We start from the raw sequence: 19,643 nt of genomic DNA on the forward strand, positions 1-19,643 counted from the left end.
ACCAGTAGTGACACTGACCCCCTCTATAGGGTCCAGGTATGGCCTCATGCTACCAGTAGTGACACTGACCCCCCTCTATAGGGTCCAGGTATGGCCTCATACTACCAGTAGTGACACTGACCCCTTCTATAGGGTCCAGGTATGGCCTCATGCTACCAGTAGTGACACTGACCCCCTCTATAGGGTCCAGGTATGGCCTCATGCTACCAGTAGTGACACTGACCCCCTCTATAGGGTCCAGGTATGGCCTCATACTACCAGTAGTGACACTGACCCCCTCTATAGGGTCCAGGTATGACCTCATGCTACCAGTAGTGACACTGAGCCCCTCTATAGGGTCCAGGTATCTCCTCATACTACCAGTAGTGACACTGACCCCCTCTATAGGGTCCAGGTATCTCCTCATACTACCAGTAGTGACACTGACCCCCTCTATAGGGTCCAGGTATGGCCTCATACTACCAGTAGTGACACTGAGCCCCTCTATAGGGTCCAGGTATGGCCTCATACTACCAGTAGTGACACTGACCCCCTCCTATAGGGTCCAGGTATGGCCTCATACTACCAGTAGTGACACTGACCCCCTCTATAGGGTCCAGGTATCTCCTCATACTACCAGTAGTGACACTGACCCCCTCTATAGGGTCCAGGTATGGCCTCATGCTACCAGTAGTGACACTGACCCCCTCTATAGGGTCCAGGTATGGCCTCATGCTACCAGTAGTGACACTGACCCCCTCTATAGGGTCCAGGTATGGCCTCATACTACCAGTAGTGACACTGACCCCCTCTATAGGGTCCAGGTATGGCCTCATACTACCAGTAGTGACACTGACTCCCTCTATAGGGTCCAGGTATGGCCTCATGCTACCAGTAGTGACACTGACCCCCTCTATAGGGTCCAGGTATGGCCTCATACTACCAGTAGTGACACTGACCCCCCTCTATAGGGTCCAGGTATGGCCTCATACTACCAGTAGTGACACTGACTCCCTCTATAGGGTCCAGGTATGGCCTCATGCTACCAGTAGTGACACTGACCCCCTCTATAGGGTCCAGGTATCTCCTCATGCTACCAGTAGTGACACTGACCCCCTCTATAGGGTCCAGGTATGGCCTCATGCTACCAGTAGTGACACTGACCCCCTCTATAGGGTCCAAGTATGGCCTCATACTACCAGTAGTGACACTGACCCCCTCTATAGGGTCCAGGTATCTCCTCATACTACCAGTAGTGACACTGACCCCCCCTCTATAGGGTCCAGGTATGGCCTCATGCTACCAGTAGTGACACTGACCCCCTCTATAGGGTCCAGGTATCTCCTCATGCTACCAGTAGTGACACTGACCCCCCTCTATAGGGTCCAGGTATGGCCTCATGCTACCAGTAGTGACACTGACCCCCTCTATAGGGTCCAGGTATCTCCTCATGCTACCAGTAGTGACACTGACCCCCTCTATAGGGTCCAGGTATCTCCTCATACTACCAGTAGTGACACTGACCCCCCTCTATAGGGTCCAGGTATCTCCTCATACTACCAGTAGTGACACTGACCCCCTCTATAGGGTCCTGGTATGGCCTCATGCTACCAGTAGTGACACTGACCCCCTCTATAGGGTCCAGGTATCTCCTCATGCTACCAGTAGTGACACTGACCCCCCTCTATAGGGTCCAGGTATGGCCTCATGCTACCAGTAGTGACACTGACCCCCTCTATAGGGTCCAGGTATCTCCTCATGCTACCAGTAGTGACACTGACCCCCTCTATAGGGTCCAGGTATCTCCTCATACTACCAGTAGTGACACTGACCCCCCTCTATAGGGTCCAGGTATCTCCTCATACTACCAGTAGTGACACTGACCCCCTCTATAGGGTCCTGGTATGGCCTCATGCTACCAGTAGTGACACTGACCCCCTCTATAGGGTCCAGGTATCTCCTCATGCTACCAGTAGTGACACTGACCCCCCTCTATGGGGTCCAGGTATCTCCTCATGCTACCAGTAGTGACACTGACCCCCTCTATAGGGTCCAGGTATCTCCTCATGCTACCAGTAGTGACACTGACCCCCCTCTATAGGGTCCAGGTATCTCCTCATACTACCAGTAGTGACACTGACCCCCTCTATAGGGTCCTGGTATGGCCTCATGCTACCAGTAGTGACACTGACCCCCTCTATAGGGTCCAGGTATCTCCTCATGCTACCAGTAGTGACACTGACCCCCCTCTATAGGGTCCAGGTATGGCCTCATGCTACCAGTAGTGACACTGACCCCCTCTATAGGGTCCAGGTATCTCCTCATGCTACCAGTAGTGACACTGACCCCCTCTATAGGGTCCAGGTATCTCCTCATACTACCAGTAGTGACACTGACCCCCCTCTATAGGGACCAGGTATCTCCTCATACTACCAGTAGTGACACTGACCCCCTCTATAGGGTCCTGGTATGGCCTCATGCTACCAGTAGTGACACTGACCCCCTCTATAGGGTGCAGGTATGGCCTCATACTACCAGTAGTGACACTGACCCCCTCTATAGGGTCCAGGTATGGCCTCATACTACCAGTAGTGACACTGACCCCCTCTATAGGGTCCAGGTATCTCCTCATGCTACCAGTAGTGACACTGACCCGAGCCAAATGCAAAACTAGTGACAAACAGTCAGAAAAGATGAGAAGGGAAAACATGTCAGTGGCCTCCATCTGTAAAACCATTCCTGTTTTGGAGGTTGTCTCATTGTTGCCCATCTAGTGCCCCTGTTGTTTTTTTCATTAACACCAAAGCAGCTGAAACTGATTAACAACCCCCTCTGCTACTTAACTGACCAGATCAATATCCCAGGAGTTTAATTGACTTGATGCTGGACTCTGATTATAAAATGTTCCTTTCATTTATTTGAGCCGTGTATATTCCAACACAGATCTATTCTAGAATATTCTGTGATCTCAGATTCCCTATGATAAAAGATATCAATCTATAGATACAAAGTACAATAAAATGACACCATAATTACTATGTAACATTTATAGAATCCAGCAAACATCTAGAACATTCTGTGATCCCAGATTCATCGTATACAGTATCCCACAAAAGTAAGTACACCCCTCACATTTGTGTAAATATTTTATTCTATCTTTTCATGTGACAACACTGAAGAAATGAGACTTTGCTACAATGTAAAGTAGTGAGTGTACAGCTTGTATAACAGTGTAAATTTACTGTCCCCTCTCATACTGGTCACTGGAAGTTCAACATGGCACCTCATGGCAAAGAACTCTCTGAGGATCTGAAAAAAAGAATTGTTGCTCTACATAAAGATGGCCTAGGCTATAAGAAGATTGCCAAGACCCTGAAACTGAGCTGCAGCAGGGTGGCCAAGACCATACAGCGGTATAACAGGACAGGTTCCACTCAGAACAGGCCTCACCATGGTCCACCAAAGAAGTTGAGTGCCGTGCTCAGCGTCATATCCAGAGGTTGTCTTTGGGAAATAGACGTATGAGTGCTGCCAGCATTGCTGCAGAGGGTGAAGGGGTGGGGGAGGGGTCAGCCTGTCAGTGCTCAGACCATACGCCGCACACTGCATCAAATCGGTCTGCATGGCTGTCATCCCAGAAGGAAGCCTCTTCTAAAGATGATGGACAAGAAAGCCCACAAACAGTTTGCTGAAGACAAGCAGACTAAGGACATGGATTACTGGAACCATCTCCTGTGCTCTGATGAGACCAAGATAAACTTTTTTGGTGTCAGATGGTGTCAGGCGTGTGTGGGGGGCAACCAGGTGAGGAGTACAAAGACAAGTGTGTCTTCCTACAGTCAGGCATGGTGGTGGGAGTGTCATGGTCTGGGGCTGCATGAGTGCTGCCGGCACTGGGGAGCTACAGATCATTGAGGGAACCATGAATGCCAACATGTACTGTGACATACTGAAGCAGAGCATGATCCCCTCCCTTCAGAGACTGGGGGGCAGGGCAGTATTCCAACATAACGACCCCAAACACCTCCAAGATGACCACTGCCTTGCTAAAGAAGCTGAGGGTAAAGGTGATGGACTGGCCAAGCATCTCCAGACCTAAACCCTATTGATCATCTGTGGGGATCCTCAAACAGAAGGTGGAGGAGGGGAAGGTCTCTAACATCCACCAGCTCTGTGATGTCATCATGGGGGAGGGGAAGAGGACTCCAGTGACAACCTGTGAAGCTCTGGTGACCTCCATGCCCAAGAAGGTTAAGGCAGTGCTGGAAAATAATGGCGGCCACACAAAATATTGACACTTTGGGCCCAATTTGGAGATTGTCACTTAGGGGTGTACTGACTTTTGTTGCCAGCGGTTTAGACATTAATGGCTGTGTGTTGAGTTATTTTGAGGGGACAGTAAATTTACACTGTTATACAAGCTGTACACTCACTACTTTACATTGTAGCCAAGTGTCATTTCTTCAGTGTTGTCACATGGGAGGGGTGTACTTACTTTTGTCAGCTACTGTCTATTCTCCATAAAGAAGAGAAGATTCTACAGCAGGAATGATCCCGGGATGGGGATATGAATGGGACAAATACTGATCCCCTATGATAGGAGAAGATATTAATATATAATAACGGGACGATCATTACAATGTAACGTTTATAGAATCCAGCAGAGATCCGGAAGATTCTGTGATCCCGGATTCCTGATAATACAGAAGATTCCACAGAGGGAATGATTCGGGGATGGGGGATATAAATGGGACAAATACAGAGAGAAGATATTCATCTATGGATACAAAGTATAATAAAAGTAGGTATAGACAGATATGGGTTTTTCAGGGCCGATATTTTGGTCACAACGTATTGATATCGACCGATATTTTGTACATTTAAAGTTTTGAAAAATAAAGACAATTTTTGACACAAATCTGATAGTGAACATGTTAATTTTTGTTTAATGCCCTATGGCTGACTTGCTGGCACCCTGTGGTTGGGTGGCTGGCTGTCACCCTGTGGTGGGTGGCTGGTTGGCTGGCTGGCACCCTGTGGTGAGTGGCTGGCTGTCACCCTGTGGTGGCTGGCTGTCACCCTGTGGTGGGTGGCTGGCTGGCCGGCACCCTGTGGTGAGTGGCTGGCTGTCACCCTGTGGTGGCTGGCTGTCACCCTGTGGTGGGTGGCTGGCTGTCACCCTGTGGTGGGTGGCTGGCTGGCCGGCACCCTGTGGTGGGTGGCTGGCTGGCTGGCACCCTGTGGTGTATGGCTTGCTGGCTCCCTGTGGTAGGTGGGTAGCTGGCACGGGGCTGTAGGTGACTGGCTGGTACAGGGCCTGTGGCTGACTGGCTGGCTCGCTGGTACAGTGCCTGTGGGTGGCTGGCACTGGGCTGCTGGGGGTGGGTGTATGGCTGTGATACACTCCCGTGAGACTAGTCCTGACTCCAGATGAGGCTGTCCAAGGCGAGGGAGGCGGCCTAAGAAGGCAGAATGACGTCACAAAAATATCGGTAATATCGGCCAGTTCCGGGGCCGATACCGATATATCGGGGAAAGTGTATTTCGGCCACTGATATATAGCGGCCTTGCCGATAATCGGTCTGTCCCTAAATAAGCGGACACAATAAGGACTATAAGGATTTGATTATCTGGATATAAGGAAAAGGGACTCAGCTGGGACTGAAGAGAAATGAGAAGTAGGAAGAAAATCATAAAATTCCTACCTGAGTCTGAGAACGTTGGGAGGACGGAGTCCAGGCTGGATGGTGGAGGTCGGATGGTGGAGGCTGGATGGTGGAGGCTGGATGGTGGAGGCTGGATGGTGGAGGCTGGATGGTGGAGGTCGGATGGTGGAGGTCGGATGGTGGAGTCCAGGCTGGATGGTGGAGTCCAGGCTGGATGGTGGAGGCTGGATGGTGGAGGTCGGATGGTGGAGTCCAGGCTGGATGGTGGAGGCTGGATGGTGGAGGTTGAATGGTGGAGGTGGGATGGTGGAGGTCGGATGGTGGAGGTTGAATGGTGGGGTCCAGGCTGAGCGGAGTCCAGGCTGGAGAGTGGAGCTGGGATAGTGGAGGCCGGACACGTGGCCCTATATTTAGATCCTGGAAGGGCCGACCCAACACCAAAGATGGGAAGAAGAATGTCAGCTGCTGTGACAGGTGACAGACAGATGCCAGGAGCCAAGGTTCAAGACGGGACAGGAAAGATGTGGAGGACTGAAGAGGGACCCCGGAGGAATCACAATGTAATCATTTCTGGGTTTTCTCCCCTTCCCGGGAATATTGAAGAGATCCAATCACCGGAATCTCACAGAAGATTATCACCGTCCAATCACAAGTCATTCTTTAGAAATATTTGGCTTTCTTATTGTCTATTCCGGAATTCCTATCCTGCTTCTGATACATTGTGTTTTTATTGTCTCATCAGCCCATCCCCCACAGTTATTACCTTTTATATCACTTGACCCCTCCCTCTTAGATTGTGAGCTCTCAGGATCAGGGTCCTCTGATTTCTCCTCTACCTCGTCACTGTATTGTCTGCCTTCATATTGTACAGCCATATAAATCCTGTATAATAATAATAATATAATCCGCAGCTTTCGTTAGAATAATCGCGGTGATCCCACCATGTTCAGGCACTTCCTGTTATAGGGTGACCCCACCATGTTCAGGCACTTCCTGTTATAGGGTGACCCCGCCATGTTCAGGCACTTCCTGTTATAGGGTGACCCCGCCATGTTCAGGCACTTCCTGTTATAGGGTGACCCCCATGTATCAGAAACCATTGCCTTTTTATTTATTTATTTTTTACATAAAATCCCATTTTTATCCTTTTTCCTCCTTTGACCCATCTCAGTGCTGCTGATCTCCTGCAGCCTCTTTGCAGCCACTTCCTGTCTCCATACGCTCCAGTGACTGCATTTCTCAGGGGGGTTTCCTGATGGGGACACCAGAGGACCGTGTCTGTGTGATGTGTGATGGAACGGCTGCTTGTAGTCTCCATCAGCAGCCTCTATGACAGGGTGACAACACCAGAGAGTAATTGGGAGATGGACAGAGCGTTGTCACCCTATAACAGGAAGTGTCTGAACATGGACGTCCATGGCGGGATCACCGGGGATTGTTCTACTGAAAGCTGCAGATTCAACAAGACTGGAACATGTGCATATTATAGGGGGCCCCTGAAACATACGTGCGTATTTTAGGGGGTCCCCGGAATGTCAATGTGTGTTATAGGGAGCCCCTGAAACATACATGTGTATTATGGGATTCCACAAAAAGTACATGTATATTATAGGTGGTCCCCAGAACGTACGTGTTCATTTTAGGGGGTCCCCAGAATATCAATGTGTATTATAGAGGGCCCCCAGAACGTAGGTGTGTACTATAGGGGGTCCCCAGAATGTAGGTGTGTATTATAGGGGGTCCTCAGAATGTCAATGTGTATTACAGGGGGTTCCTGGAACATACATATATATTATAGGGGGTCTCCAAAGCGTGTATAATTATAGGGGGTCCCCAGAATGTCAATGTGTATTATAGGGGGTCCCTGGAACATACATGTGTATTATGGGAGTCCCTAGAACGTAGGGGTGTATTATGGGGGTCCCCAGAACATACATGTGTATTATAGGGGGTCCCCAGAAAGTACATGTGTATTATAGGGGGTCCCCAGAAAGTATGTGTGTATTATAGGGGTTCCCTGGAACATATGTTTGAATTTAGGGGGTCCCTGGAATGTCAATGTGTAGTATGGGGGGTCCCCAGGATGTACATGCATATTATAGGGGGTCCCCCAAATATACATGTGTTATAGGGGGTCCCCATAACATAAGTGTGTATTATGGGGGTCCCCAGAAAGTATGTGTGTATTATAGGGGTCCCCAAAATGTGTGTATTATGGGGGTCCCTGGAGCGTATGTGTGTATTATAGGGGGTCCCTAGACCATACGTGTGTATTATAGGGGGTCACCGGAGCGTACATGTTTATTATGAGGGTTCTGGAATATACCTGTGTATTATGGGGGGTCCCTGGAACGTATATGCGTATTATAGGGGGTCCCTGCATCATACGTGTGTATTATTAGGGGTCCCTACATCATATGTGTGTATTATAGGGGTCCCTGCACAATACGTGTGTATTATAGGGGTTCTGGAATGTACGTATTATGGGGGTCCCCGGAACCTACATGTTTATTATGGGGGTTCTGGAACCTATGTGTGTATTATGAGGGGTCCCTGGAACGTATGTGCGTATTATAGGGGGTCCCTGCACCATATATCTGCATATAGGGGTTCCCCTGAACGTACGTGTATGAGAGGTATATACGGCTGAACACTCCTTTAGGGGGGGGGGGGGATGGTCAGGGTTGTACAGACACTTCGGAATACATGGAGGATAAACAAATTAAATATTTTATTCAGATATAAAGTACAATGAGGTCAGGAAAGGAGGATGATGGGGGGGGATGGGATTCCTGAGCAGATGTGGGGGGGAGGGGGGGATGGGATTCCTGAGCAGATGTCGGGGGATGGGATCCCTATGTGGACGTCCATGATGTCAGAGTCCTCTTGGTCATCTCATAGGCCAGGAAGAGCGCCGCGTTGGAGGGGAACGCTCGGATGACGGTTGGCATCAGTCCGCTGTACAGGGAGAGGATTCCTGGAAGAGTCAGACAGGGAAGAGTGAGTCATGGATATGAAATGTTAGAAATACGAGGCATAAAATGAGACCCTCAGAGCAAAGATGTGAGAGTGCGGAATCGGATTGTATCAGTTGTTGGTTTATAAGAAGAAGACATGAATCCCCCGACACGTTGTCGGACTCGGATCTCCTTCCTCAGGGGTCAGACATTGGATGGCGGTTGGAGGAGTCGCGGACCAATCACCGTAGCTCATTGTCTATAGGGGAGCGATGGAACGGCCCCGCGATCGGTGAGATAACTGAACCGTTTGGTTATGGATCGGGAATGTCATCAATACAAAGCAATCCCTTCTGATTTATTATATTATTGAGATATAAAAACAACCCAGAAAACCTCCATTGTCAGCTACAGAAATCCCGCAGCTCCTGAAAAAAAATACCCGGCCAACGGAGCATGGAGGGGGGAGGGCAGAAGGTGACAAGTAATTCTGCTTAGTGTATCCCCATGTACATTATTGCTGGAAATCTCATTATTACACAGTATTAGTGGCTGTCACAGCGCAGCTCCTCCTGTGTGAACTGACACTTGCAGATAATCTACAACTGTCACTGAATGATACAACTGTCACTGGTGAACGATAAAACTGTCACTGAACAATACAACTGTCACTGCTGAGCGATACAACTGTCACTACTGAACGATACAACTGTCACTGGTGAACGATACAACTGTCACTGGTGAACGATACAACTGTCACTGGTGAACGATACAACGGTCACTGGTGAACGATACAACGGTCACTGGTGAACGATACAACGGTCACTGGTGAACGATACAACGGTCACTGGTGAACGATACAACGGTCACTGGTGAACGATACAATGGTCACTGCTGAACGATACAATGGTCACTGCTGAACGATACAACTGTCACTGAACGATACAACTGTCACTGAGCGATACAACTGTCACTGCTGAGAGATACAACTGTCACTGAATGATACAACTGTCACTGCTGAATGATACAACTGTCACTAAATGATACAATGGTCACTACTGAATGATACAACTGTCACTAAACGATACAACGGTCACTAAACGATACAACGGTCACTGAACAATACAACTGTCACTGCTGAGCGATACAACTGTCACTACTGAACGATACAACTGTCACTGGTGAACGATACAACTGTCACTGGTGAACGATACAACTGTCACTGGTGAACGATACAACTGTCACTGGTGAACGATACAACGGTCACTGGTGAACGATACAACGGTCACTGGTGAACGATACAACGGTCACTGGTGAACGATACAACGGTCACTGGTGAACGATACAACGGTCACTGGTGAACGATACAACGGTCACTGGTGAACGATACAACGGTCACTGGTGAACGATACAATGGTCACTGCTGAACGATACAATGGTCACTGGTGAACGATACAACTGTCACTGAACGATACAACTGTCACTGAGCGATACAACTGTCACTGCTGAGAGATACAACTGTCACTGAATGATACAACTGTCACTGCTGAATGATACAACTGTCACTAAATGATACAATGGTCACTACTGAATGATACAACTGTCACTAAACGATACAACGGTCACTAAACGATACAACGGTCACTAAACAATGCAACGGTCACTAAACAATGCAACGGTCACTAAACAATGCAACGGTCACTGAATACAACTGTCACTGAATACAACTGTCACTGAATACAACTGTCACTGAATACAACTGTCACTGAATACAACTGTCACTGAATAATACAATGTGCATATGGTGGTAGTGGAGGAGGGGGGGTGGAACGGATCACAAAAGCAATCCAGCAGCTTTTCAGCCACTTGGATCCCTTTTATGAGAAAGAGAAAAGAATAAAGTATACGGGGTGATGGCAGATCTGAGGGGTGACCTCCGTTCAAGGAAACGTGCAATTAGAAAAATAATTACAATGCATTCAGATTTAACCCCTTATTAGTTCACTTTAATCAGCCCTAATTAACTCCTTCTTCCCCGTCTCACTCTCCAGCTTTTATCTGCTGATTCTTTTTATTATTTCTATTTGTTTACCATTAATTATTATTTTTTTAATGTTTACATCATTTTTTCTATAGATTATATAATAAAATTATTTTTGAAAGACAATCACCACAAGAAAACCGATTTCCCCCCCAAAAAACGTATCTATTACGGAAGTCTGACCTTCTCTCCTCAGTATGTGCAGCAAGGACAGGAAGAACCCCTCCTGATTGGATGCCGTGGAAAGGACTTGGATTCTGGACTTCACAGAGTCCACCGGATACACCGACATCCAGAAACAGGCTCCGCCCACACCGCCGCTAATTGTGACCGCTAAAGGACCTGCAAAATATGGAAAGATTCAGCCTCAGCCACAGGATGACAGAGGAACATCTGCACCCCCTCAATCACTCCCCCTCATCATCTGCACCCCAACCACCACATCACCTGCACCCCCCAACCACATCATCTGCTCCCCCACAACTACTCACCCACCACCATCACCTGCTCCCCCCAACCACTCACCCCCACATCACCTGCAACCCCCAACCACATCATCTGCACCCCCACAACTACTCACCCACCACCATCACCTGCTCCCCCCAACCACTCACCCCCACATCACCTGCAACCCCCAACCACATCATCTGCACCCCCACAACTACTCACCCACCACCATCACCTGCTCCCCCCAACCACTCACCCCCACATCACCTGCACCCCCACAACTACTCACCCACCACCATCATCTGCTCCCCCCAACCACTCACCCCCACATCACCTGCACCCCCACAACTACTCACCCACCACCATCACCTGCTCCCCCCAACCACTCACCCCCACATCACCTGCACCCCCACAACTACTCACACACCACCATCATCTGCTCCCCCAAACCACTCACCCCCACATCACCTGCACCCCCCAACCACATCATCTGCACCCCCACAACTACTCACCGACCACCACCATCTGCTCCCCCAACCACTCACCCCCACATCACCTGCACCCCCCAACCACATCATCTGCACCCCCACAACTACTCACCCACCACCACCATCTGCTCCCCCAACCACTCACCCCCACATCACCTGCACCCCCCAACCACATCATCTGCACCCCCACAACTACTCACCCACCACCACCATCTGCTCCCCCAACTACTCACCCACCACCATCATCTGCACCCCCCAACCACATCATCTGCACCCCTAACCACTGACCCCCACATCATCTGCACCCCCCAGCTATCCACCCCCACATCACCTGCACGCCCCAACCACTCACCCACATCATCTGCACCCCCACAACTACTCACCCACCACCATCATCATCTACACCCCCCAGCTACTCACCTCATCACCTGCTCCCCACAACCACTCACCCCCTCATCACCTGCACCCCCCCAACCACTCACCCCCATCACCTGCACTCCCCAACCACTCACCCCCATCATCTGCACCCTTCCAACCACTCACCCCCATCATCTGCACCCCCCCCCAACCACTCACCCACACATCATCTGCAATCCCCGACTACTCACCCCCACATCATCTGCAACATCATTTGAACCCCTACTGCTCACCGCCAACATCCCCCTCCCCCGCCTCACCTGGCTGACCTCCAGAATTCCTGCTGAGAAGACTCTTGCTGAGTTCATAGCCCCCGAAAAAGAAGAAGTACCCCGGGATCTCCCGCAGCCACGTACTGCTGAGGCCACGGAACAGGCCAACCACGCCTTCCGACTTTAGGATGTCCCGTACAATGGACCACGGGGTGCTGAGGACACAAAGATCAGAGTTATACAGAGAGAGCGACCCCATAGAGGTGGGGGGACCACCAACCTTTTATAGGGGGTTCCTGTGTACCCCGATACCCGCATCTCATGCTGCGTCTGCATGCGGCACTTCACCAGCTCTGTGGGACAGAGGACCAAGGAGGAGAATATGGAGGCCAAGGAACCCGCAGAGGCCTTGTGATGGTCTCTGAGGAGGGAAGAGGAACAAGAATACACAGAATAGAATATATTATATATACACACACATACAGTATACACACACCGTACACACTGTATATACTGACAACTGCCATTTTCCCGTGTGCAGAGTCACACCCAGTGCACTCAGTAACACACCTAGACACACCCCCTTCCTTGGTCAGATGTGCCCACCTCACTGGTCAGACACACCCCTTTCTCTGATCAGACACACCCCCTTCTCTGGTCACATAAACCTGCCTTTCTGGTCACACACCCCTTCTTCTGGTCCAACAATCCTGCCTCTCTGGTCAGACACACCCCCTCCTCTGGTCAGACACACCCCTTTCTCTGGTCAGACACACCCTTTCTCTGGTCAGACACACCCCTTTCTCTGATCACACAAGTCTGCCTCTCTGGTTAGACACACCCCCTCCTCTGGTCAGACACCAATTTTTCTTGTCAGACACACCCTTTCTCTGGTCAGAAAAGCTGGCCTCTCTGGTAAGACACACCCCTTTCTCTGGTCACGCAAGCCCGCCTCTCTGGTTAGACACACCCCCTACCATTCTTTGTAGAACACTTGTGATGAGGGGGTGTGGCTATTACTCAGCTCTGTCCCCATAAAGCACTGCAGGGGGAGGGCAGAAAGCAGCATTGTCACGGAGATAGAAATATGGGAGGGGTCGGGATTATACAGAGATACAAAGACAAAATGCTGGCTCCTTATTGGTTCCTCAGTTCTGATAGGCAGAAATAAAAAATCAGACCGCACCTTATGAGGCGTGTCCCCGGGGCATTCGTGACCCCCCCCAATCCGATAGGGGAGAACCCACAAATCTATGACATCCAGTGCCGGGACAAGGTCATCCAGTGCCCAGGGCAAAGATGCTAAATTGCGCCCCCCCCCCCCCTTCCCTTAGGTTTAGGGTGAAGGTACCCCTCCATCCCTGCAATAAACCACTGCGTCTGGGGCAACCGTCTCTCCTGCCCACCCCTTGTCCCGGCCCTGATGACATCATAAGGAGAGAGAATCCCCCGAATCTCCGACAAGAACACAGCGCCCCCTCTGGCCTGATGGGAGATCTTTGGGAGTAGATTTTATTTCTATCCAATAAATGTAAATTTTTTTATTGATCACACGAGATCGGGGATCCCCTCATTTCTTCTGGGGGGGGGGGTCACCCTGAAGGGGGAGGAGTCTCTGACTCACCTGAGTTGGGACAGATCCTGAAATCCCAGCATGTAGGAGACCAGATTCTGACAGAAGCCGTAACAGGCGAAGAGCACGGCGTTCTCCGCCACGTTGGCCACCAATGCGGGGACGGTGCCGTGGTAGAGCCCCCGCAGCCCCTCCGTATGATAGGTGCGCACCGTGCAGTCCAGGAAGTTCCGGTACATGGAAGGGAACGTCTGCATCTTCACCTTGGCCGTGTCAAAGGGCTGCCCACTGAGGACGCACGCCACGCCACCTGCAAAAAGGTGCACCTATCATTACACCTACCTATATATCCATCTTCCCCACGGGCGTCCACAGAACTTTTCTGGGGGGGAGGGGAATCATTTTAAAGTCAGCCCTGCTCCGCCCCTTTTCAACAATGTCATGAAGGGGAGGGGCTTAGTCATTATCACATAAAGCACAGGCATTCAAAGGTTAGAGATACAAAAGTAAAGCTGACCCTCCCTGTTTTGGGTTCATGCAGGTGGCGCATGCATGCATGTGACGTCACGTGCCACGCCTCTTTGAACGGGGACACAAATCTTCTTGCCCCGGGCTCCCCCTCTCCTGGAATGAGAGCACCGGGGGCTGAGGACAGTGGTCCACGCGGCTGCTGGTGTCAGTCACCTCACAAGTCGCGACTCGATAAATAGATCGTTCTTTACCAGTTTTCAGAGCGCTGAATGCCGCTCACGTGACCCGCCGCCTCTCTCCTCCCCTCCTCCTCCCCACCCAACTGATGTCAGTGGGGAATCATCGGCCCCGCCCACTGAAGGCAGCTGTCAGACAGGGGGAGGAGAGAGCTGGCGAGTCACGTGTGCAGTGATTGGCGCTCTGAAAACTGGTAAAGAACGGCTTTACAGACACAGGGGCACACAGGATTATTAAACAGGCCAGGCAGGATAGTGTAAAGTGATTTAACAACTACTTTAAAGGGAAAGTTGAGATTCCAGGGGTGGGGGGCTCCTTTCCCCCCCATGTGGACACCCATGATGTTCCCCCTTCCAGGTGTGCATTACCTCTCACTCAGATCCCCCCCCCCCCCCATAATACCTTCATCTGATCCCCCCCTCTAACCCAAATGTGTATAATAAATATTTACTTTGTCCCCTGCTGATCTCCTGCAGGCACTTTGCAGCCACTTCCTGTCTCCATACACTCCAGTGGTGTCCCCATTACATTTTTTTAGGACAGGTTTCCTGATGGTGACACCTGTGCATGAAAAATGTAATCTCCATAGGAAGTTCCTGCAATAGGGTGACAACACGGGGGAGCATTTTTTGCAACAGACAGAGTGTTGTCACCCTATAACAGGAAGTGACTGAGTGACTTCCATGGCGGGATCACAATGAAAGAAGCAGATTTAAAAGGATTAAAAATGACTTTTGAAATGTTGTAATGAAAAGAAAATTCAACGACAACCAAATTAAATCCAGAAACCAATAAAACGGATGAAGATGAAGAAATAGAAATACAGAAATCAGAGAACACTGAATACAATGTATTACATGGAATGAGATTGTCACATGGGGACACCTGCTGGTCACACCCAGTACTGCAGTCATAGCAGAGAGCAGGAGGATGTACTGTCCGCAGTCTATGGAGTTTGTAAAGTTTTAGTTATTATCCAAATTTATTCTTATTTATATTATGTGCAAAAAATCAATGGAATAAAATTATAATATTCAGGGGGTGACATGTTGGAGGAGGGCCCGGGGACACCAATGATGGGACACTATTCCTCCCACTGACACCAATGATGGGACCCTATTCCTCCCACTGACACCAATGATGGGACCCTATTCCTCCCACTGACACCAATGATGGGACCCTATTCCTCCCACTGACACCAATGATGGGACACTTTTCCTCCCACTGACACCAATGATGGGACCCTATTCCTCCCACTGACACCAATGATGGGACCCTATTCCTCCCACTGACACCAATGATGGAGCACTATTCCTCCCACTGACACCAATGATGGGGCACTATTCCTCCACTGACACCAATGATGGAGCACTATTCCTCCCACTGACACCAATGATGGGGCACTATTCCTCCCACTGACACCAATGATGGGACACTATTCCTCCCACTGACACCAATGATGGGACACTATTCCTCCCACTGACACCAATGATGGGACACTATTCCTCCCACTGACACCAATGATGGGGCACTATTCCTCCTACTGACACCAATGATGGGACACTATTCCTCTCACTGACACCAATGATGGGACACTATTCCCCCCACTGACACCAATGATAGGGCACTATTCTTCCCACTGATGCCAATGATGGGACACTATTCCTTCCACTGACACCAATGATGGGGTACTATTCCTCCCACTGATGCCAATGACGGGACACTATTCCTTCCACTGACACCAATGATGGGGTACTATTCCTCCCACTGATACCAATGATGGGGCACTATTCCTTCCACTGACACCAATGATGGGACACTATTCCTCCCACTGACACCAATGATGGGGCACTATTCCTCCCACTGACACCAATGATAGGGCACTATTCCTCCCACTGATACCAATGATGGGGCACTATTCCTCCCACTGACACCAATGATGGGGCACTATTCCTCCCACTGACACCAATGATGGGGCACTATTCCTCCCACTGACACCAATGATGGGACAGTATTCCTCCCAATGATTGTAGGTGTAGCGGGGGATGAAATGGTGAATTTTTTATGGGAATGGTGGAACTCACCCATGGCTCCGGAGGTGACATTGATGAGGAGCTCTGTGATGGGATTGGCTGGACTGGCATCAGGTGACATGATGACCTGCGATGAGAAGAGGACCGGTATCAGTCACATATCTGCAACAAATCGCATCTCCGCTACAAGTCGCCTCAAAAAAGTTCTGGAGTTTTTTTTTTGTAGCTCAAATCGGACAGATTGGCGCATTGTTTGTTTCATTGAAATGCTTGATTTGTGAATTTCTGTGCGTTTTTTTGCTCAAACGCAATAAAATGAAAATAAAATATTAATAATATTAATAAAAAATGCATTACACAAATAAATAAGAATCATAAATAAATAAAATGACCCCGGCCCCTAATATTACCCCTAACCAAATAAATATTGATAAATAAAATAAACCCTCACAACTAAAACCTAATATTACCCCCCCCCCCTCCCCCAGCCCTAACAAAATCAGAAAAAAAAAATAAAAACAAATAAATTAATAATATAAAAATAAAAAGTAAATAAATAAATAAAAGTGAATGGAAAAAGTTGGAAATCGCAGCAACAAAATGAAAGAAATGAGATTTCTCTCTGCTGGTGATAATGAAATCCCGGCTGGGAATCGCATCGCTGAGTGCGACTTCATTACAAATTCATGCAATTTTCTGCAGAGGAGAAAGAAATCCGAAGAGGAAATCCAATCTTACACCAAGTATTACAGCCGGTCTACACATGAGCCAAGTCCCCCCCCCCTTCCTTAATTATACTGGGGGGCAGAGCAACAAAAATGATCCCCCATCGTGTTTGGCGGGCAGAACCATCGCTGATTGCAACCCCACCCCCCCCATGTAGCGCACACAGCCCCTCTATAGCGCACACAGCCCCCCTCTCGTAGCGCACAAAGCCCCCCCATGTAGCGCACACAGCCCCCCATGTAGCGCACACAGCCCCCCCATGTAGCGCACACAGCCCCCCATATGTAGCGCACACAGCCCCCCCATATGTAGCGCACACAGCCCCTCCATGTAGCGCACACAGCCCTCCATGTAGCGCACACAGCCCTCCATGTAGCGCACACAGCCCCTCCATGTAGCGCACACAGCCCCTCCATGTAGCGCACACAGCCCCCCCATGTAGCGCACTCAGCCCCTCCATGTAGCGCACTCAGCCCCTCAATGTAGCGCACTCAGCCCCTCCATGTAGCGCACACAGCCCCCCCCATGTAGCGCACTCAGCCCCTCCATGTAGCGCACACAGCCCCCCCATGTAGCGCACTCAGCCCCTCCATGTAGCGCACTCAGCCCCTCCATGTAGCGCACACAGCCCCTCCATGTAGCACACACAGCCCCCCCATGTAGCACACACAGCCCCCCCATGTAGCGCACACAGCCCCCCATGTAGCGCACACAGCCCCCCATGTAGCGCACACAGCCCCTCCATGTAACGCACACAGCCCCCCATATGTAGCGCACACAGCCCCCTCATGCAGTGCACACAGCCCCTCATGTAGCGCACACAGCCCCTCATGTAGCGCACACAGCCCCTCCATGTAGCGCACACAGCCCCTCCATGTAGCGCACACAGCCCCTCCATGTAGCGCACACAGCCCCCCCTCACACAGCTGCCATGCGGTTGGTCAGCATTTTGCAGCTCATAGAAAGGATGAATGCAGAGACCTTCCTGCTCTCCCCTCCCCCGCCTGTCTCTGCAGGTAAGTGTGGATGTCCATTGACCTTCAGGGACCACGCCCACCAACATGTCAACCTGGGGGGCCACACAGTCCTATTGGTCAGAGGATTTCCCATGGGGCCTCACCATTGGTCATTATACAAGAGGAAAGATGACCTGACGCTTCATCATTTATCAACATGAAAATGCCGGTTACCTGGCTGTTATAGTGAAATGCCGGTTACCTGGCTGTTATAGTGAATGTAATCCCAGGCTGGGTGACACACAGATCACTCCTAACATTGTGTCACCCCTTCCTGTCCCATCTCAGTGCTGCTGATCTCCTGCAGCCTCTTTCCAGCCACTTCCTGTCTCCATACATTCCAGTGATGTCATTTCTCTGGGCGGGTCTCATGATGGTGACACCAGAGGGACCATTTCTGTGTAATGTGTGATGTAGTCACCGGCAGTTGCCATCTATAACTTTGCCCCCGGGGATACGGGGGGGGGGGGATCTATGGTGGCTCAGAGCTGAGAAGATTTCAAGGGGAGGAGAAATCAGATGATTGTAATTATTAGAGAAAACACTGAACATTCTGGATCCGATCTCCCGGAGGGAGGGGTGGTAAAAATAGGGGGCCCTGCCTGCAGGTAAGTCCTTACACCCTACAAGGGGCCCCGCCTCCAGGTAAGTCCTTACACCCTATGGAGGCCCCGCCTCCAGGTAAGTCCTTACACCCTACGGGGGCCCCGCCTGCAGGTAAGTCCTTACACCTGGCTCAGGATCAGAGATAAGGCCGGGGCACACCTCTGCACTCTCACTAATCTCTTCCTGCTGAACTTTTTGTGCATGCGATATTTGATGCGTTTTACAATTTTTATATTCACTGTGTGCCTAGCCGGTGTTTATGTACTGTGTGCCTAGCCGGTGTTTGTGTGTACCATTTATGGACCATGTTGGTATAGAGAATTGGGGTCCTTTTTGTCAGGGAAATGGGGAATGACGGGATGTCAGGGTACAGAAATCTCCTCACCCTTCATGGAAGTCGGGGACCCCGGGGTGATGAAGACACGCCCCCTCCTCGCTCTCCGCCCCTTGGTAAATCTGTAGAGCAGATCAGAGATAATCACTTCTATAATCAGGGATATTTCCGCCCCCCTCACCTCTGTACACACATTACTGCCCCCCCCTCACCTCCGTACACACATTACTGCCCCCCCCTCACCTCCGTACACACATTACTGCCCCCCCTCACCTCTGTACACACATTACTGCCCCCCCTCACCTCTGTACACAAATTATTGCCCCCCTCACCTCGGTACACACATTACTGCCCCCCCTCACCTCTGTACACACATTACTGCCCCCCCTCACCTCTGTACACACATTACTGCCCCCTTCACCTCCGTACACACATTACTG

The 19,643-nt window shown here is 50.2% G+C and overlaps 1 protein-coding gene across 1 annotated transcript; it reads right to left on the reverse strand.

Annotated features, from left to right (window-relative positions):
- Positions 1-8,500: 8,500 nt before the first annotated feature.
- Positions 8,501-16,648, reverse strand: LOC309560636 (mitochondrial ornithine transporter 1-like; the record flags this gene model as incomplete). Its single annotated transcript, XM_082264257.1, has 6 exons — positions 16,573-16,648; positions 13,832-14,090; positions 12,488-12,628; positions 12,256-12,422; positions 10,827-10,985; positions 8,501-8,622 (listed from the first exon to the last, which is right to left on the reverse strand). The coding sequence occupies exons 1-6, from the start codon at positions 16,640-16,642 to the stop codon at positions 8,501-8,503; spliced, it is 918 nt and encodes a 305-aa protein (XP_082120383.1). The 5' UTR covers positions 16,643-16,648.
- Between the last annotated feature and the right edge of the window lie 2,995 nt (positions 16,649-19,643).

This window comes from Pelophylax lessonae (genome assembly GCF_965119305.1).
Source record: "Pelophylax lessonae genome assembly, chromosome: 7".
Lineage (NCBI taxonomy): Eukaryota > Metazoa > Chordata > Amphibia > Anura > Ranidae > Pelophylax > Pelophylax lessonae.